The sequence below is a fragment of the Macrobrachium nipponense genome, chromosome 32 (assembly GCF_015104395.2).
Source record: "Macrobrachium nipponense isolate FS-2020 chromosome 32, ASM1510439v2, whole genome shotgun sequence".
Classification (NCBI taxonomy): domain Eukaryota; kingdom Metazoa; phylum Arthropoda; class Malacostraca; order Decapoda; family Palaemonidae; genus Macrobrachium; species Macrobrachium nipponense.
The window spans coordinates 43,530,908-43,552,484 of record NC_061094.1 but is presented as its reverse complement, the minus strand read 5'-3'; the positions used below and the strand labels follow the sequence as shown (position 1 = coordinate 43,552,484).

The 21,577-nt window shown below is 38.5% G+C and overlaps 1 protein-coding gene across 6 annotated transcripts in view; it reads left to right on the top strand.

Moving 5' to 3' along the window:
* LOC135207490 (ETS domain-containing protein Elk-3-like) overlaps positions 1 to 21,577 on the top strand; it is a 265,420-nt gene that overhangs the window by 218,595 nt on the left and 25,248 nt on the right. Inside the window, exon 1 of one of the 6 annotated variants that reach the window (XM_064239291.1) lies at positions 2,945 to 3,480. The exons of 2 other annotated variants lie outside the window; for them this stretch is intronic. In XM_064239291.1, the coding sequence (XP_064095361.1) occupies positions 3,468 to 3,480 (13 nt within the window). In that variant the 5' untranslated portion in view covers positions 2,945 to 3,467. Of the gene's footprint in view, positions 1 to 2,944; positions 3,481 to 10,305; positions 10,367 to 20,577; positions 20,705 to 21,577 lie in introns of those variants that run through there. 3 more of the 6 variants (XM_064239287.1, XM_064239292.1, XM_064239294.1) reach the window with 3 other exon arrangements.

The following is a 21,577-nucleotide window of genomic DNA, read 5'->3' as shown; positions in this document are numbered from 1 at the left end:
GTTTCTAAGCGCTGGATGACGCGTATCAAGTTGTCGTTATCTGTATAATTAAGTCGTACTATGTTGCAGATTCTTTAATGTTTTTGCATTCCTAGCAGTGCATTAATTTCGTTAACACCACAGTGAAAGGAAACCTAACCTCTCTCTCTCTCTCTCTCTCTCTCTCTCTCTCTCTCTCTCTCTCTCTCTCTCTCCTTGTGCGTCGTGTTGTGGAAGTCTTGGGGCCAAGTACCGTGTGTTTTGGGGGAGGAATGTCACCCGATCTCGCGAAGGCGGAACACAAGGCGACAGCGAAAGAAAGATAAATATGTTTCACTCTTCGTCCATGGGGCATGGCATCTTAAATTGCACCCTCGCGTGCAAATATTAAGGAATGATGAATTCTCTCCAGAGCCAAAAGAAAACACGCGAGCGTCCATTAGGGAAAACGCTCAGCGACTCTCTCTCTCTCTCTCTCTCTCTCTCTCTCTCTCTCTCGCGGTGGCTGCCTCCTTATTTCGTGGGTTTTATTTGTGCACCATTATTGTCATTTGTCGTCCCGAGACACTTCATTCTGTTGATTTATGGGGCTCACTGGACATTGAATACTTGAGCTGCTTGAAAGTAGAAGAAAAGATTTCTCGCTTTGTCTCCGTTTGTTTCTCCGTTTGGACTGAAAGGTCAAAGTTTTTTTTTTTTTTTTTTTGCAATCTAGAAGTTTTGGGAAAGATGATGTGATCATGTTCTACTTTGGGGCCTGAACGGGTGAGAAATTGGAAGTATATGGTAATCCCATTCTCCCCCAACCCCACTCCTCTTCTTCCTTTATAGGCTGACTTGCAAAGTAATCCTGCCCCCCCCCCCCCCTCCCTTCTCTTCTTCATTTATAAGCTGACTTGCAAATTATTCGTGGTTTTAAATGTAAATGATCTATTCAGTTAATTAAACAAGTCTTATTGCAAATTTGTCTTTTACTTAGCAGTAGTTAACGCCATTTTGCTTTTTTTGTTTTAATTGCCAACCTCCTTTTGTTGTTAATTATTTTCTGGGCGTTACATAACATAACATATTCAAGAATATTTCAGAAAAACTGGACTTGTCTCCTCGTTAGCGGAGTTGTTGATATTGGAACAGTAGAGTCGAGTATTCATACGTCATGTTGGTGGTTACGTCATATAGCATATATGACGTAATCACGTGCCATATATTTTTCTGATTACTGTTAAAGTGTGTGTTGTGATGTGTATCTGTTGAATTATTATTTGATGTCGTAAGTTCTTGTCAGATTAATGTTTTCCTAGCCAACTGTGTTTTACTTTAAATTTCAACACTGCACTGAAATTTGTCAAATAGCGTCGCTTATCTCTAAGGAATACGCTTGAGTTTAACATGAATTTAAATGTAATCACTTCAGAAAAAAGTAACTACTCCAGACTGAAAACATGAAAAGAAGACCGCGAAGGCGGACAAAGAATAAAAAAAAGAAAAAAACGAAGCAAACCTCTTGGTACTCAAAGTGCGATCCGTGCATTAATTGGAAGGATAATGTTAGCGTAAGCGAGCGACTTGGCTACTAGTAAGTATGTAAAGATTCGGTAGCCTAAAGCTTCTCTCTCTCTCTCTCTCTCTCTCTCTCTCTCTCTCTCTCTCTCTCTGCCATTAGAACGATTATATAAGCATCTTGAAGATCAGGCGGCGAACTTCTCTCGGGGAGAGAGAGAGAGAGAGATAAGATTCTCTTAATGATGTTGATGAAGCTGTGCCTTCATCGAATCTCCCACGCTCTGGCAGGATTCTATTGCTTGCAAGGAACTTTGTAGAATGGCTCAGCCGTTTTGCGAACACAAGTGGAAAACGTTTCTGTTTTAGATGGCATTCCAAGAGGCCCGCTTTCCTTTTTCCTCTGAAGTAAGTAGTCCTACTTTTATATTATTAGTTGGGATAAACTCTATCGCGAGAGTATATATAATATTCTAGGAGGTCCACAATAATAAAAACTCGCAAAATTTTTTATTAATGTGGACCTCTTAGAGCATTATTATTATTATTCAGAATCAGAAACCTATTCATATGGAACAAGCCCACCGGGGCCACTGACTTGAAATTCAAGCTTCCAAAGAATATAGTATTCATTAGGAAGGAGTACAGCGGGTGAAGGGAAATATAGAAAGAAGAAATCTCACTTATTAATAAAAAAAAAAATATATGTTAATAGATAGATGAAAATGTATTAAAATGCACGGAAGTGGACTCAAGTGAAAGAAAAAATGTGTTCAAGGTTGTAATCGTTCGTCTTCTCATTTATAAGTAGTTTTTCTGACTATGGGCACAACTGAGGTAATTTGCTATGAAGAAATAAGAATACCAGATTTTCCCTTATTTATTCAGTTGCGCAAAAAAATTAATTTATTGGTTTTTTTTTAAAGTATACGTAGCTGTATCGGGCGAGAAATATTCTAGAATTATTGATAGTGAATATTATCTGCTTTGTTGCTTTTGAACCATTTTTTTAATTAAAAATAAAAATAAACCCAACAAATATCAAGCAAAACTTTCTCACGCAAAAAAAAAAAAAAAAAAAAAACTGCATACGAGTATGGGCTGTTTAAAATGCATCGCGAATATACAGTAACATGAAAAATGTATTGGGCTCATTAACCCGTATTCCAGAGAGAGAGAGAGAGAGAGAGAGAGAGAGAGAGAGAGAGAGAGAGAGCCATCCTTAGGAAGATGCAGGAGCGCAGCAGCATTCCGTAATAGACGATTGCGTAGTGGGATCCCTAAACGGACCGAGATAGCGAAGAATGACGATTACATCGGAGGGATGATGGGGGTGAGGGGGAGGAGAAGGAGGAGGAGGAGGAGGGTGGCGATGGCGGCGGTAAGTCAGTGGTGGCGATAAGTGTTGGTGGTGGCGAAGGAGGAGGGAGAGGAGGAGAGGGCGAGTGGACGACGACGACGTCTGGGTAGTAGATTGTAATTGACAGCAGTCGGGATGGTGGTGTGAGTGAGGGTGGAGTGCCCCGAGAAAAGACGAAGACGCGAGCGAGCAAGCCAGAGAGAGAGAGAGAGAGGAGATCCTCTCGAGAAGAAGTGGAAGAAAGCAACTAGAGCGAGAGAGAGACTCGTACAAACACGACAGAGAGACTTCCAATCGCCTCGTGCGTGGCTCTGACACACACACATACGAAATCCGGTAGAAGTAGTATAGTACTACCGTAGTACTAAGCAGCATCAGCATCAGATTGTACTGCTACGGAGCTGCTGCCTAGAGCTTGCCTAGCCTGCTGCCTGCAGCCTGCATTCTTTCGAATCGGTCTCGTATATCGCCACGGCCGTTGTCTGTGCTGCGTCTTTCCTTTTTGTCTGTGCACCGACGACATTTGTTGGTGTGCTGCTGTGGTGCCCAGTGCTGGTGGTGTTTGCATTACTCTCCTGCTCCTCCTCCTCCTCCTTCGCTCGACTGTCACTTGCCGTCAACTTCCATCATGATTCTCCAGGGTAAGAGAATAATAACTTCGCTGTTTCGTGTGCGTGGCTTGAACCACCTCTCCCCCTCCCTCTTTTTTATTTATACTTATTTGAATATTTACTTTGGGGAGGGGGTTATAGTTTCGTTACTTTTGTGGAAAGTGGTGAATGCTGTTTATGGGTTAATTTTATTCGTTATTTTTGTTGTAAGAATGATTTTTGTCACACCAGATAATAGTATTATTATTATTATTATTATTTATTATTATTATTGATGTCCCCGCTGTAACCTTGTTTCCTTATATATATATATATATATATATATATATATATATATATATATATATATATATATATATAGTGTGTGGTGCACGCGTGTGGGTAAAGAGATTGCTCAGTTTTAAGGATATCAAATGCTGTGAAATTCATCATGGTGAGTACCGTGTGTGTTTGTATTTACCACGTGTTTTCATAATTTATGTAAATGATTATGCAATGTATATATGTATATAAATGTTTATATGTGAGTGCGTGCATCATATTTTATGAATGTATCCCCAACATCCTTAATACTTCGTTGCACATCAGAGTAACTGCTTTGTGTTAAACCTGTAACACTTATGGATCTGTTTTATTCATTTGTATCTTATCTACCCCGCAAACCACAGACACGTATAAATGCACCCTGTGAGCCGCTTTTACTTGTCCTGATTTATTAAAAAAAAAAAAAAAAAAAAAAAAAAAAAAAAAAAAAAAAACACTTTCTCTGGGATGTACGTAAACCCTTTTGAAGGCAAGAAGTCTAGGGATTTCACTATTCACGTTTCATAATAAAGGACAACTATCCTCGATTTTTTCCACTCGAACTCATTTCGATTTGTACCGGTCTCTAGTTTCGTGTTGTTTACGAAGTCATTTCCTTCCGGTGTCATTATGTACTTTGGGTACATCCCGGTTCTCTACTACAATACTTACAACATTCTCTTCCATTTCAAAGAGCTGATAGAGTTATGTTTTCATAGTGTTAATTTGAATGTAATGTAATTCCCTTAATAAAAAATAGTTGCCTTCACCAATAAGTAATATAAATTCCTTTGTGTTGGAGAAAATCTTAGTGTATTTTGAAAATCTCTTAGGCTTAAAGAGTTTCGACTTGGAAGCTAAACGCTTATCGCTCATGTAAGTCCCGGACAGAAATTAAAGATGGCTTAACTATCAGAGGAACGATATCGCTTATAAAACCCCGTCTCTAGTTTTCTTTCTTTCCACCTGCCCCTATCCCCCCCCCCCCCCCCACCCCCCCCCCCCCCCCCCCGCCTCCCCCATCCCCTCTTCCTTCCATGGAGTCACTCCGACCTGGCACATGCGCGTAGCAACAGGTTTCACGAAGGGTCGACGACGCTAAAGTCTCTTTTCCTGCTGGTCGCCAGCCCGAAGGATATTGGTATTAACCTGTTCCCTGGTGAGAGGTCGTCTAGGCAATGCAGGAAGTAGGATACAAGCATTAACCACTGAAAGCACTTCAGGACACAAGGGGCTCGCCAATCCCACGAACAAATGGCCTCATCTCTCTCTCTACTCTCTCTCTCTCTCTCTTCTCTCTCTCTCTCTATCTCCTCTCTCTCTCTCTCTCTCTCTCCAACCTGACGGAGGAGGGGACGTTGTTGTGGCCTCCCATAGAATTCAGTATTTCTCTATTAACCTAAACAGTGAATTATTCTCTTGTTGTTTGTCTACTGTTGTGGGTCGCCGCTGGAAATTGTAGAGAGAGAGAGAGAGAGAGAGAGAGAGAGAGAGAGAGAGAGAGAGTACCATCTGTCCAGAGGTTAGTGTTCATAGCTCAGTCAAAATTATGTTATCAAAACTTAAGGGCCTCGAAGAGGTAATCCTCACTACGCCGATGTGGAACTATCCCTAAGGTCTCTCTCTCTCTCTCTCTCTCTCTCTCTCTCTCTCTCTCTCTCTCTATATATATATATATATATATATATATATATATATATATATATATATATAAATGTGTTTGTATGTATGTATGTACTGTATGTATGTATGTATGTATGTAATAACCTAGAACGCAGTCCGCATTAGTTGCTTGATGAGGCTTTGGTTTTTAAGACAGTAATCGATATACGCCAGAATCTTCACCCAGCCGTTGTATAACCTCCGCCGGGTCCGTAATCAGTTCAGTTCAGATAAAGTCACTCCATGACTTGAGAGGTTTACAATTTTTATCGGCTGCGGCGGAATATGCCAGTCGTCGACTGTCCTATTTCTGTTCATAAACGAAACGAGCAAATAGTAGCAATAAATCACTCGTGATTGTTAGATTATTTTTAAAATATGCTTAAGTTTGTCATCATTTGTGACGCTGTGTTATGTTCTTGCATGAATCATTATTATCAGACGCTTGAAAATTGCACTTAACCATCGATTGCGATTTAGTAATAATAATAATGATAATAATTTGGTATAGTTATTAACATTAGTATTTCGTTACCCTGTACGTATCATCACATTTTCATTACAATGTATTAAATAATTAATTAATAATAATTCGGTATAGTTATTAACATTGGTATTTTGTTACCGTGTACGTATCCTAAAAAACATTTTCATTTTTTGAATTTCAGTTAGTAATAATAATAATAACAATAGTAATAATAATAATCTAGTAAATTTATCAACATCGTTACCATGCCTGTATCATAAAAAACATTATTTTTATTTTCACTTAGTCATTTCATTCCTTTTTTGAATAACCCCTTTTTAAGATTATCCAAGTCCCGGATGTATTCGTAAAATGCACTTGTTTTTACGCGTGAAACAGCAATAAAGTACCCTACCATTATTCTGAAATATAATATGTCTGGTTTGGTCTGCGTTTATCCTTTTGTTTCATCTTTGAAACTGGATCTCCTTTGGCAGATGTCCACGCGTGACGAGGGGGAAACTAAATGGAACTTCTATTATTATTATTATTATTATTATTATTATTATTATTAGTGCGTCGATATCTTACGCTTATGGTAATAAGTCCTGATTATTATTATTATTATTAATAATTGCCGTACAAGCCGTACCTACGTACATGTTTCCTGCAAGCTCTCTCTCTCTCTCTCTCTCTCTCTCTCTCTCGTCCACGATAGCGAAGTCCTGAATATTATTAGCATTATTATTTTCGTCGTAGTTCTATCTGCTGACGTTTCCTCTCTCTCTCTCTCTCTCTCTCTCTCTCTCTCTCGTCCATTATAGCGAAGTTCAGAATATTATTATCATCATTATTGTTGTCTTATCTCTGTCTACGTTACCAGTTTCCTGCAATCTCTCTCTCTCTCTCTCTCTCGTCCATTATAAGCGCACTTCTGAATATTATTATCATTATTATTGGTGTCTTATCTCCGTCTACGTTACCAGTTTCCTGCAATCTCTCTCTCTCTCTCTCTCTCAAGCCTATGGAGGTAAATCTCTATTCGGCGCTGGACACCACGTGGCAGGGCTTACTGTCCAATCCAAATGAGACGGCCTCCCGTGGAGGCTTAATTCTAATAACCATGTTTTGTAGGGAATTGCCTTTCCTCTTTCGCCGGATTACCATGATAGTTAGACGCTCGTAGAGATTAAATACAGGAAGCGGCGGCGTGTCTTTGAGGTAGAGGAGATATAAGTATATGTATACGTGGTGTGTTTTGGAGGTTTGAATTACAATAGGATTATATTATTTGTAATATATATATATATATATATATATATATATATATATATATATATATATATATATATATATATATATATTTTATATATAGAGAGAGAGAGAGAGAGAAAGTGTCACTCTCGTGATGGACTCAAAATATGAAATACAATAACTGCCGTTTTTATTTTAATCGTTCTCGGTATATTCCGGTGATGAATATTTAAGTGGCTAAGATTTCTCACACTCGCGATGTCCAAAAAATTGAAATACTGTGTATCAGATCTAAGTTCTTCGTATCGCCCTCTTTCTCCATCTGTAATTCCTTAACGTTTAAATCTGGGAATGTTAAAATTGCGCAGATTTCACTCAGATTTACAGACGAGTAATTATAATGGAACTATAAGGGAATCGGGACTCGCTTTCAGGTGCAATTGTCGTTCTTAGGTCGCTTATCGAAGCGACGCACTCCTTTGCCTAGATAAGATTACCGCTAAATTGATATTAATTGTAATTATCTTCGATCAGTCCGCCTGACAACAGCTGTTCGACGAAGGTCAAAGCCAGTCGTCATCATTCATTTCAGTTTGCATTCTTTCAGCGCTCACTTCCAGTGGAAGACTTCTCATTTTGTTCGTGAAGAATACAATGAATTTAATGTATGACTTCGCCCTTCAATATTTTCATCGCTAATATTTATTTCATTTTTGGTTTCATTCGCCTCGATACTTCATCTGGATATTTGTAAAGTAAATAGTAGTCTCGGTTAATCGAATGATTTTTCTCTATTTTCTCCTAGTAATTTTGTTCTTTGTCACCGATTGTTATTTTAAGCACACAAATGCATCGCAGTAATGTATAATTTCCTGTGCGTAATGGACTGTTTTCGATGAATTGCCACGTATTCAGATCGATGCGTCATCTGAACACATTAACGCCTACGATTCGCTAACGATTCAGCGAAGGAAAGAATTTGATAGTTTTAAATAATAAAACAATTTGGTAGTTTTGAATAATGAAAGAATTTGATAGTTTTAAATAATGTAAGAGTTTGGTAGTTTCGAATAATGAAAGAATTTGATAGTTTTAAATAATGTAAGAATTTGGTAGTTGCGAATAATGAAAGAAATGTAAGAATTTGGTAGTTGCGAATAATGAAAGAATTTGATAGCTTTAAATAATGAGAGAATTTGACATTTTTAATAATGAAAGAATTTAACAGATTAAAATATATAATTAAAGAACTTGATAGTTTTAAATAATGAGAGAATTTGGCATTTTTTAATAATGAAAGAATTTGGTAGTTTTAAATAAAGAAAGAATTTAACAGATTGAAATATATAATGAAAGAACTTGATAATTTTGAATAATGAAAGAATGTTATACTTTTAAATAATGAAGGATGTCAGTTTTAAATAATGAAGGATGTCAGTTTTAAATAATGAAAGCTTTTGACAGTTTTAAATAATGAAAGAATTTGGTAGTTTTAAATAATGCAATATTTTATAGTTTTAAATAATGAGAGAATTTGAAGGTTTTAAAAATTGGAAGAATTTAAAGTTTTTAAATCACTTTTTTCATGTTGTAACAAGCTACTTGTTTGGACTGAATTTGGCCTGGCGAATATAATAACTTGTATGTCTGCTCATGGTTTATAAACTTGTTTTCATATTTATTGTTAATTGTTAAGCAGATTTTGACCGTAGAAATATAAAACCTTTATATGCATTTTGATTTATAGAAATTTTTAGTCATATTTATCAAGTTATTTGTTAAATCGAATTTGGTCATGTGAACATGAAACTACTACGTTTTTCCACTCTGTTTGTAATAGTTTTTGTATTCGTTTTTTAAACTTCGCCTCATTCAAGTTTTGAAACCCAAAGAGGTACTGAATGATACAGTACCAGACAATGGCTAGAAAGTAGACTATAAAAAAAATGAAAAAGAAAACGCCATTAGGATGACCTTAGAAGCCGGCAGTGGACGTACTTGAAAACCTCCAAGGGAGGGAGATTCGAGTTCTTGAGAATTTCCGAAGTTTGTCGAGTACCTCCTTCACGTCAGTAGTCTTTATCAGCTTAACAGCATAAACAACACATCGTCTAATCAGTTTTCTTGAAAAATCCTGCCTACTTTTCTTCGTCTCGAAGGAGACATGTGGCCGTCGTATTAAGAGGTCTTACTGGTGGTGGTTTGCGTTTCACACACACACACACACACACAGAGAGAGAGAGAGGAGAGAGAGAGATGCCAAAAAATTTCAGGTCTAAAAATTAAAATGGGGAGCCTATACCTCTGCAGTTTCATCCTTACATTTGTTTATTGTTATTGATCTGGAAGGCCTCTCCGGTGCTTGTAGTGCAAATTTCAGTAAGCACACTGAGATATCGATATCTGTGTTTTTGTTTGTAACCTGTCCGCGAAACAGGCGTTTGATATTAAGTAAAACGGATTTTTAATTATACACAATAGTGAGGTTTCGCTACTGTTAGATAAGTTGCGATTCAGCATTGCGTGACGTAATTACAAAGTATCCAGAATTACTATCATTTTGTAATTGCGAAGTGTAGTAGTGAAACCCAATTTACTGAACAACAACAAACTCGCGGCTTTTTGTGAATGAATACGGGAATATTTTATGCAAATGGAAATGCTTTTAGTGAGGTGAAACTCGTAATTGACACTCACAGTCACGCTTATACATATGTGTGTGTGTGTGTGAGAGAGAGAGGTGGAGGGAGAGAGAGAGAGAGGGGGGGGGGGGGGGGCGGGGTGGGGGGGGGGGGGCGAGTACTCCTGTGAGGGCTCTTTTATAGTATCACACACCAACATTTCTGGTAACTTCGACCAGCTAACGGAAGTGGACTAAGGACCGATAAATTAAGCGCATTATCTAATCGGAAAGTCATCGTGAGCGGCGGCGAAGAGATAAACTACATGTTTGAACTTATCTTTTATCACTGTCATCATTATTCAGGACCTTTGGAAATTAAAAGAAAAAAAAAAACCGTCACTCGGCGTTAAATAGTACCGAAGCTTTAGGTCGTGTGATGGGTAACCAGTGAAGGATATAAGGTCACTGTCAGTTATTCTTGGGCAACCCTGCTCAGGTCAGGTCCGACCCATTAATGTCACGGGCCCATTTGGTGTCGAATATTGCTTAATGGCTACTGAGGATGGAATTACAAAGAATTTTATGGGTAACACGGCAAATAGGTAGCGGTAGGTGGATCTTCTTAAGGCTAATGTGACTTGAGTAATTAATATCCTTTTCTGTATACTTTATCTTGTATTGGGTTGAAGTTGTTAAAATTCTGCTATAAATAATAGTGAAATTCAAAATTCAGGTTGTCTGGTATCGGCAAAAATCAAGGAGGTTGAGACAAAAGCCATCTTTAACTTTAGTTTCTTCTGAAATGCAACCCAGGAATTGTTTGAACACATTTAGACTAAACTCTGCTCCTATCACCTGCTCCTTGTCCCAAGACGGTTGTGTGTTTTCGGATGACAGAGTGACAGGTGATACGGGTGAGTGCCTTGGCTTCCACCTTATGGGGTGTCAGGTGATTTGGAAAGGCAAGAGGCAAAGACAAGGAAAAGGGGCAGAGGGTGTCAAGTGGTCTGTCATTTGCGGTCGGTCAGGCTCGAAGCACTTTTAAATAGTTGTGTGCGCCTGCTGCCGTTTACAGCCGCGCGTTCGGTAGGGATGGTGGGATAACTGAAAACGGTTGCAATGTGGCTAACACATTAGTGCCAGGAAGCCAGACTGCTTTTTTTATGAGTGTCCCATTTGTACCGTCAATTGTTTTCCATTTATCTTGACCTCTGATTGTATTTTAAAGTTACATTTCGAGAAGCTACCTTAAGAAAGGCTTTCGAAGGAGACAGTTCGCTCTCTGCGCGACGGAGTTGGACGTGGCGAGGCACTGCCGTGAATTTGATCCCAGTTGTCCCGACAGCAAAGAGTCTGGTGCCAGTGCCGTCTGATTCACAGAGATGGGCCGGGAAAAGGCCAGGGGTTGACAGCGCCTAGTGGAGACATTATCAGCCGCGTGTAATTGCATAGATACACAAAAATCAACATGATAACCATAATGATTGCAATATACGAACAACGTTGTGGGGTTACATTAATCGGTGTAGAATTTTTATTTTACGGTGATCGTTTTGAAGCCACAACTGCAATAACAGCTGTGAAGTCATCAAACAAAGGCAGCAGCAGGAGATTCATATGAATTATGGCACACTTGCTCTCAGGTGTTGAGGAAATTGGTTCTCAGCGCTGTTTGATAAGCATCGTGTAAATTCTTCGAACGCTTTCATCGGTTATTACTCAAGCTCTAGGAGAACAGTATACCACTAATAATAATAATAATTAATAATAATAATAGTAATAGCGTCAGTGATGGAAATATACTTGATCACAATAACTTAAATCCGAAGAACAAAAAGAAAGTTGGCAATTATATACTGGAAAGCAACGAAAATGTTTCAATTGTGATTTGGTAGAACCTCTCTCTGCAGCTCCCGTTTTAATTATTATGAGGTTTGATGAACAACTTCAAAATATAACAATAAATCTCATCCGTAACTGTCTTTTTTTCCCATCCCCAATGATTATACTTATAAGTATATTCGAATTTGTGCTTTCTTCAATCGATTTACTGTTATATTTTGCAATATTTGATTTTGTGGATTTATTGTTATTAAAATTTATTCTGGTGGTCTCGCCACTCTTTTGGGTAAATTATAAATATAATATAGCTAAGATTAGAATTGTAGACGATTATTAGTGCTGTTGCATCATTAAGACTTAGTGGTGTAATATTTAGTTTTGGTTGAAATGCTAAAATCTAGGATTCTTGCAGTTACGTTCTTGAATTAAAATATAAACTTTGAGCTTAGTGTTCATTGGAAAATACCTAATAATAAACAGATGAAAAGAACTGAAATATGCAAATTAAACTGAACGTAACTAAAAGATGGCCAACTTTATCTTTCAATTTACTCTGCTCCACAACCTTGGCTTCTTTGTTGTTCCATCCATAGATTAGGTGGTTGTCAGCTCGCTGTCTGCCCCTACTTCATCGGCACTTGAAACCTGACACGCCTAAAGTGCCAAATGACACTTTTCCGAAAAGTAGGGAAGAGTGTCTATCCTGAAAACATATTCGTTTGATTTCTCCCACATATGCAGCAACTCCAAAAACACTTGTTGTTGCTAATAATTAATGATAACAGTAATGGATTCAGGAATCAGACGAGGAGGGATGATATGCGGTGGACTCTGAGTAAACGCCAATATTCTTCCATGGCCTTAGGATTGAATTAGGCACTTAGTTGTCAATCAACCCTTTTGGGCCATAGCGAGAGAGAGAGAGAGAGAGAGAGAACAAAAGTTAGTCTTCATCGCTCCGTCAAAATGTGTACCATGGAAATGGGAGGTCTTCGACGAGGTAATCAGCATCACCCAACCGAAATGAAATCATTCTCTCTCTCTCTCTCTCTCTCTCTCTCTCTCTCTTTTTTTTTTTTTTTTTTTTTTTTTTTTTTTTTTTTATTTTTTTTTTTTTTTTTTTTTTTGGTTAGCGTTCGCGTACAACTGCCTGGGAACATCTTGCATAGCACAAAGAAGTGAGAGGGGAAAAGAAAGCGAAGACTAGTGTCTTTTTGTATATGAAACAGAAGGACTTCTAATGAAGCTGATCCCTTCCACCCTGGGCAGGGGTAATTGCGCCATTCTAAAGAGGAGTCCCTTTGGGAAGATCCTCTTCCTTGATTACACAGCCCAGCTGCTGCTTCCTCCGCTTACTTCTGCTCTCTCTGTTTCCCTCTGATATGGACGGTGGTTTTTTTTTTTTTTTTTTTTTTTTTTTTTTTTTTTTTTTTTGGGGGGGGCGGTGTTGGTAGAGGTTAGTTTTTCTTTGCTTGCACCATGATGCATTCATATTATTGACCGGGTACACCTTTTTTTTTTTTACATAGTGAATAATCTTAGCTTTGTTTTTCACACACACACACACACACACACACATATATATATGTATGTATGATAGTATATTACACAACACGCACGCACACACACACACACACACACACACATATATATATATATATATATATATATACTATATATATATATATATATATAATATTATAATCTTTTTTTTTAAGCACCCCAGTGCTCTTCCTAATTTTCTGTAAACTTCTTACTACCACCTTGCTTCTTCTAGTCTGTGACATACTTTTATCATGCAGCCATCGTCTGCGGTATTTCATTCTCAGATATACGATAGTATGAACCAACTTGTTCATTTTTCCATAATCCTTATTAACATTAACACACGCTCCTCCTCTTCTACGTCTTGCACTTCTGCCTTGAAGCCTACCATCCTTCCAATCCATTTTCATATCATCTTCACCTGTCTTAATTACACATACAACCCGTATTTTCCAATTTAAACTTCTAATTCAGCTTTTGCATCTGCCAGGTAATGATCAGATATACCTCCAGGAACATCCTTTTGTTTTGTACTAACATTCAAACTAACAAACTTTTTTTTCATCAGTATCCCTTTTCCATGTATACCTAAGGATATTCCTTCTATGGAAACGTGAATTTCCAACGGTAAAGTGTATTTGAAACATATCCACAAGATCTTCATTCTTATTTACTCTTAGAAGCGTTAAAACCTATAAACAACATTCGCTTACTTTCTGTGCCACGTATAAACGCATTTAATTCACCCAGCATAACCAGCCTTTCATGTCCTCCAAACTTCAAGAAATACTCGCTTTCTATCTCATTCTTGTCCTTAAGAAGGCAGTTGAAATACAATCAATTCTAGGAACGTCTACAGGGAGCGTCCAGATCCAATATCATGTTTAGAGACGGGAAGCCTAGTTTGTATACAATCAATCGCCTCTGCAAATGACATCAGCTTTGAACATTCCGTTTCCTGTGTTATTTTTAAGCAGCACGTCGCATATTCTGTTTTTCCCCAAAGCAGCTCAGTGCTGTAATAAAGGCAAGGGTAAGGTCGTTTGTTCCCTCGTATTGCGGACGGTTTACATACCGTGAAAATACATATCTAAAGTTGTAATTTTTTATAGTGTAATTCAGTCAGCACTTTCATGAAGTTATGTTTCAGAGTTCTTGGAACTTGAAGACAATGTGTACAACATCTGTGAAGAATACGAGGACAAAGAAAGCATTCCTAGGGTATAAAAGCAACTTTAACAGGAAATTGTAAGGAAATGCATAAAAAGAAATTTTTTGAAAATAGTATTTTGCTATAAGGTTTACTCATTCTTGACTGCAATGGTAGTAGCCTCTCTCTCTCTCTCTCTCTCTCTCTCTCTCTCTCTCTCTCTCTCTCTCTCTCTCTCTCTCTCTCTCTCTCTCTCTCTCTCCATAATGTCGTGTTTACATGTTTACATTTTGTGTTGTAAGGAGTTTTGATGAAGAGTGCAGGTTTTTTTATAGACTAAGTTCATCTTAACCATTGGTTTATTAGCAGTGGATATGCATTTTATTTAGAATTGTATACTACTACTACTACTACAACTACTACTACTACTACTATTCTGCATCTTTGTGCTGCATAGGATGCCCATTCCCTAGCACTACCAATGGAGCGGCCTGGGCGCCCTTGCTTGCGTGAAGAGGTTTTCTGTGAGCCGGGTGCCCGTGGGTGGTTCAGATGGCACTCGAGTGGGTGGGTATAAATGAAGGGGCCACTTGTTGTGGGTAAAAGCAGAGGGGCAGCAGTCTTGTGGCACTTGTAGGAAAGTCTTAATTATAGGGAGAGCTTATGTGTGACCCTATGTACTCTCGCGCGACCACTTACGGCGCTGACTATTTTTGGCACTTCGCAAGGGCCCGCTGTTGCCACTACTACTACTACTACTACTACTACCACTACTACCATTGATAACTATCGAGTTACGCTAGGTCTCATAACTACCCTTTAAATCCAATTTGATCAGTGGTGTTGAAAACAATACCGTACATATTAAGTATTACTTTTGTATTTTGTTAACTTGGTTTTGTTATTATTCGGGGATGTATGAAGTTCAGAATTTTCACCAATAATTATACATCGATACGTCGAATATTTTATCAGGAAGTATATTTTCCTCTTTTAAAAATATTGCATCTGGTACGGGTGCCTTAAAAACCAAACTTGGTTAGCAAGCAAATCAAATCTCAGATGTGTTTGATGTATTGCGAATGTTTCATATACATGGTGCATCGTTTTTTTGGTTTATTTGTCTATGTATTGGAGATTTTCCCATTTCAAGGAGCCGAAGTTTCCTATGTCAATATCAAAATGAAATAGAAAAAAAATGACTGGAGTGAATATTGCAGGCCAATGCTTCATCACTCTTTTAAGATGGGATGTTTGAAGACCTGTACGTGACAACGATCTTTTAATAGCGGAGAACCGTTTGCCTTTCATTGCTGAGAGAGAGAGAGAGAGAGAGAGAGAGAGAGAAGAGTGACGGTTTCTGTCTTGGCTGTATCACTGTGCCGTATAAATTCGGTCTTATAATGCTTGATAAAGGACACCCTGTTGATATATACTCAGCGCTCAGACGTGGCCTCTTCATGTAACTCAAGACAGGTATTTTGAGGACGTGGCTTGTGGGACCCCTTGGTTTCAGTGCTGGCCTGTGTTCTGCATCCTACAACCCAAGCCCTTTTCGATGGAGGCGGAAAAAAGTGTACAGGACAGAGCGAGGCTTGAATGCCTCTCCGCGCGTCCTCTTTGGTGCCAGTGTCGTCGGTTGATCCAGGCACTCTCAGAAATTCTTTTTTTCTCTTTCAATCACTCATGTCAGACCGTTCACTCTAAGGTCTCTGTCGCCGCTGTTGATAATCAAAATATTGCTTTTCGTAGTTTGCAGATTTGATTTTTGTTTTGCCAACAGACCGCCGTAGATGTATCTGACTTATCAAAGTTGAGGCCAAGTCGATATTCCTTCGATTTTAGGAGTGTTTCAACGATGCATCACTTAATACAATTAGAAAATCAATTTTTATTAAAAATGAAATAGATTTTTATCTAATAATGATTAGAAATCCTTGCCAACGTATAGACGCGACCTAAGTGTTTAGGGGAGCAAGGATTAGATCGAAGGACTCCAGGTTAGGGCGAGGGGACTTATTTGAGGGAAGCCTGTTGATTTCCCACGGTGCATATCTCAGTCAACAAAGAGCCGCCTTGTCCGTCCTCTTCTGGTGCCCCTGGAGACGCCCGTTGGAGATGAAGAGAAGAAGAACGTGAGGAGGAGGAGGAGGAGGAGGAGGAGGAGGATAGACAGATAGTTCCTCCCCGCCGCTCCTTTTTCGCCTTTCTATTTGTCTATTGTGTTTCATCGTTTCCACAATAACCTTCCATCTTGATCATGAGTCCGTTGACCTCTTTTGCTTTTGTTATGACAACAACTGTATTATTGCCTCTGGCATCTTTTAACCCTCTCTCTCTCTCTCTCTCTCTCTCTCTCTCTCTCTCTCTCTCGTGTCTGTCACTCACTCTCCACTCCCACTCCCGTCACAAAAATGCGTCAAGAACAACCCCTCTGTAGTCCTGGCTGCATAGCGTTTAAATCTTAAGACTGCCATAATCTGTTGCCGTGCTCTCCTCTCTCTCTCTCTCTCTCTCTCTCTCTCTCTCTCTCTCTCTCAATTAGCAATCCTTGTGGATAGGGTTCTCCAAAGTGAGGGATATTTTCTCTTATTCTGGCAATCCTCGATAGAATATCGCAAAATGTGTCATCGTGTAAAAGTTTATTAAACATATTACACTGTCGACAGCCATTGAAAAAGAATGAAACTGTTTTGACTCAAGTCATTCACGGTAGTTTACAACCCCCCTACACCCACACACACACACACACACACACACATATATATATATATATACTATATATATAATATATATATATATATATATAGTTTTTTTTTTTTTTTTTTTTTTTTTTCGTTTGTTCTCTTTCTCATACAGACATTTCTTTATTTTGCAAGTGCTTGCTTTGCAGTTACCTTTTAGCCATGCTGTTTATGATTGTTTAGTTATTCACTTCGAGTAATAATAATAATAATAATAATAATAATAATAATAATAATAATAATAATCTATTTCAGTTCCTCAAAGCAACGCTGCGCCCAGAATGACTTATCTCGTAATAATGTTTTCATGATGTTTTCATTATCACAAACAGACGTTCAGATTCTCACGGCACTCATTCATTTCCCCGTCTTGAGCAACGCTCTGGTAACTTAAATTATTGGGATTTTTTCAGAAATGTGGAATTTTCCCCAAATAATTCCCAAGCATGGGAAAATCACTCCTGAATTTGCGTCAGTCGTTCCTGACGGTCCTTCTGATGGTAAGATATCGTCTGGATATTGTTACAAGTGCCTTCACGTGGATGACGGTGCTTTCGTCGTATCTGGTAATGAAGTGCGAGTTTATTACCACGTGATTGATGAACGTGAAGTGAATTCCTACCCCACGTTGACACTGTAATGATGCATCTGTTAGAGACGGGAATGATGCAACTTTGAATAGAGAAAGATTCATGATGCAGAAAATAAAGTTTTTCGTTTCTCTGTATAGAAACATTCTCTCTCTCTCTCTCTCTCTCTCTCTCTCTCTCTCTTCGTAGGTGGGTGGTTCCGTCAGTGGACCTCATGCGATGCACTGCAGGCATTATTTAAGGTTCTTTGTAGCGTCCCTTCGGCCCCTAGCTGCTAGCCCCTTTCATTCCCTTGACTGTACCTTCGTTCATATTCTCTTTCTGCCACATTACTGTCCACCCTCTCCTAATACAATTAATTCATAGTGCAACTGCCAAGTTCTCCGCCTGATTCACCTTTCAAACCATGTTGCTGTCAATTTCAAATGGTCTCTCTCTCTCTCTCTCTCTCTCTCTCCTTCGCGGCGCATCACATGATCGGAAATGGAGCCCGCAATTTTTGCAAAAGACTTCTTGAGAATTTCCGGAGTGAGCGTCACCCTGTTATTCTCTTTTACGCTGGAAGGGGAAACCGATGCGGTCGGAAAGGTCATAATCTCTCTCTCTCTCTCTCTCTCTCTCTCTCGACCTACTCCTTATCATCTTTAAAAGGATAAACGTGGACTTATATAGACAGACATCTCGAAGGAAATGTCCAAGCGTTGGAGGTGATCTTGCAGTAGGTTATACTTTTCTTGAACGATGCGTCAGCTTCCCTCCGCCCCTCCACCCTCACTGCCAGACTTCTTGGTAATTATAATTACTTTCAAATCCGTGCTGAGGCTAAGTGGGTTGATGATCTTATAATTAGTATATATATATATATATATTTATATATATAGATATATATATATATATTTATATATATATATATATCACATATGATACAGATTACGTAGCAGAAAATTCGTTGTTATTCATCATCGTTTGCAGTAAAATTTTTTACCTCCCATTGTAGTTGAAGTTAAGCCGATACACTTCTCTTACACCTTATGTTTGTGTAAGCGATGAACTTCTTACAGCCTGATCATTATGAAAAGTAGTAGAAGTAATAGTAGTATGATTTACGAAGGTATTTGTTTTTGACGGAGTTGAAGTCGTTATTGATATGATGAGCTTTCTTATTGTTGTGATGCTTTTGTTTCTTTTGGAATACTTGTTATCCTCTTTCATGCGCAGGATCACGCAAAATGTATTGTGAGAATCTTCTGAAACTCCTACCGCAGGTGGTCCTCGTTACTGGCGGCAACAAGTGATCAGATTTTGGGAGAGGAATGTTACTTTAGGGTGGAGGAGGAACCTTTTTTTGGGCGTGGCTGATCTCCGAACGCTCTTGATTGCAAGAGTTTTTGTTATCGATTTGAAGCTATATTACTGATCATTTTAACGTTGCTGTATCTGGATTAGATATGCAGTTACAATACATTCTTAACTTACATAATAATCATTTCAGGTCACTGTATTTATTTTATGTTGATATAACAAGAGAAGGTAGCTTTCACCCATCTTCTCCTTTGTTACGATAACCCGAAGAGGAATTTCTTTTTGATTCAGTACCTTTATTGGTAGAAAATCTGAGTAACGTGTGATCTACTCTCTCTCTCTCTCTCTCCTACACAGACGAACTAACTTCGGTTTCTTTGTTATTCGTATCTACCGGAAATAGTGATTCATTGACGTTAAGCAATTTCCTCTGCTGGGGTTCATGAGCTCGAGAGGGAGAGTGCGAAGAGAGACTCGTTTTCGTACTGCGACATCTCTGTGGTTAAACAAAACCCTCGATAGGTCTCATTGATGTGAAAAAGGATCTGATATTTTGAGTCGGTGTATAAAAAAAAAAAAAAAAAAAAAAAAAAAAAAAAAAAAAAAAAAAAAAAAAAAAAAAAAAAAAAAAAAAAAAAAAAAAAAAAAAAAAAAAAATGTAGGAAACTGATCTGTTTCTGTTTGTGAAGTTTCTCATGTTCTTGTTTGGATTTGCCTGCTTCTACGATTTATACATTTTTTAGAAATTGCTTTTTGTCCGTCTGTATTAAAGCCCAGTTTTATTATTTTGTAATTCTCTCTCTCTCTCTCTCTCTCTCTCTCTCTCTCTCTCTCTCTCTCTCTCTCATTACATATACACACACACACACACACACACACACACACATATATATATATATATATATATATATATAAACGAGAGAGAGAGAGAGAGAGAGAGAGAGATATTACAAAATAATGAAATTGGACTCCAACACAGACGGATAGAAATCAAATAAAAAAATGCATAAATACATCGTAGAAGCAGGCAAATTCAAACAAGATCACGAGAGAGAGAGAGAGAGAGAGAGAGAGAGAGAGAAGGAGGAAAGAAGAAGAGAGAGAGAGAGAGAGAGAGAGAGAGAGAATTACAAAATAATAAAATTGAAGAGACACTTTATAAACAATGTCCATTTCTCACGCCTCCGTCTACTGGTTCTTAACCATCGCTCAAAACGAAATGTCCGGTTTCCGTGCTCAGAGAAAGGTTAAAGAGAAAAAAAAATATTTCAGTAACTGTGTCAGTTGTTACGACCGCATCCGCATATTAGAAATGTTTTTTTTTTTTCCTGATCGATTTTCGGATTGCATGTGTCTCCTTACGGTCCTGTGGTGTGAGAATCGTCCCTTATTTTAATAAATAATAATATTTCTCATCGCACACAGTCCTAGCTTGCATCGAACATCACCGGAAATGCCTTATCATGCTCACTTGGCTCCTTCCATAAACCCGAACAAAAAAGCGTGAGATTGCGTGCGTTTCTCACTCGAGGCTTACCGTTAAATATAAAACCCGAAGACATCGGTTCGTACACATCACTGATAACGTGACCAGTTAGATAAGGCATCATCATCATCATCCTCATCAACGCCGCCCTCTTTCCCTGCCGCGTAGCGAACGTCATGAGTAGGTGTTCATTTTGGACGGCTCTGTTGCACGGGTCTAAGTTTTGGGGGCGGATTTCGTCATGTTTAGCTCGTGCGTGATCGTGTTTACTTCCTGATGTGAATCCAGTGAGTTGTGTTATAATTCGTGCTCTCTTAATTAGGAGGTTTGTTTGAAGTTTATTTCTACCTAGTGACGCTTTACATGCAAGTGCGCCCACGCGTGGAAAATATTGTAAAACAATCCCAGCCTTTATTATAAAGAACGGCGCCACTTGTTTAATGTTGGGTCATTCAGTCTATAAAGTGTTAACTTTAAATTCCCGAATGGGCACTTATTTGAATCCCTCGCAGATTTGAATCTAATTATCAGATTCGAAAAGTCATTTTTTCTTTTCATTTCGACTTGTTAGGGAATGCGGAGCCTCGAAATCACAATCGTCTTATCTGTTCTACAGTATATTGTGACGTAACAAAGTCAGAGAGAGAGAGAGAGAGAGAGAGAGAGAGAGAGAGAGAGAGAGAGAGGAAGGGGGGGGGCCGTTGAGCCGAAGTTTTATTCACGGGTGTGCGTGCATAAGTGCGTTTGTGTGTGTGACTCAAGACTACAGCTGTAGTTCGGAATGTGAGTGTTCGATTTGCTAGATGATGGATGGCCTTGGCCCCCAGGAATATCATATACTTTCTCTCTTTTGTAAAACTAAATGACCTTCGGGAACAGTACATTTAAAGGACGTGTCGTGATTCTTCTTGGTTGATGGATCTTGCATTCAATTAATCCTTTGTTAATGATAATTTCAACTGAAGAAGGTTTAATGGAATTTTCGTGATTTTGTGTCATTCACAGCGTTATTAAACTAGATCTCTCAATATGTAACTTAATTGTGACCTTGTGTCTAAGATAGGTACAGAATAAGAGTCCAGTTTCAAAACCTTTGATAAAAGTAGAGTTTGAGCAGTAGAGCATCATTGATTGTGGTACTAACAGCAGCAGCAGCAGGA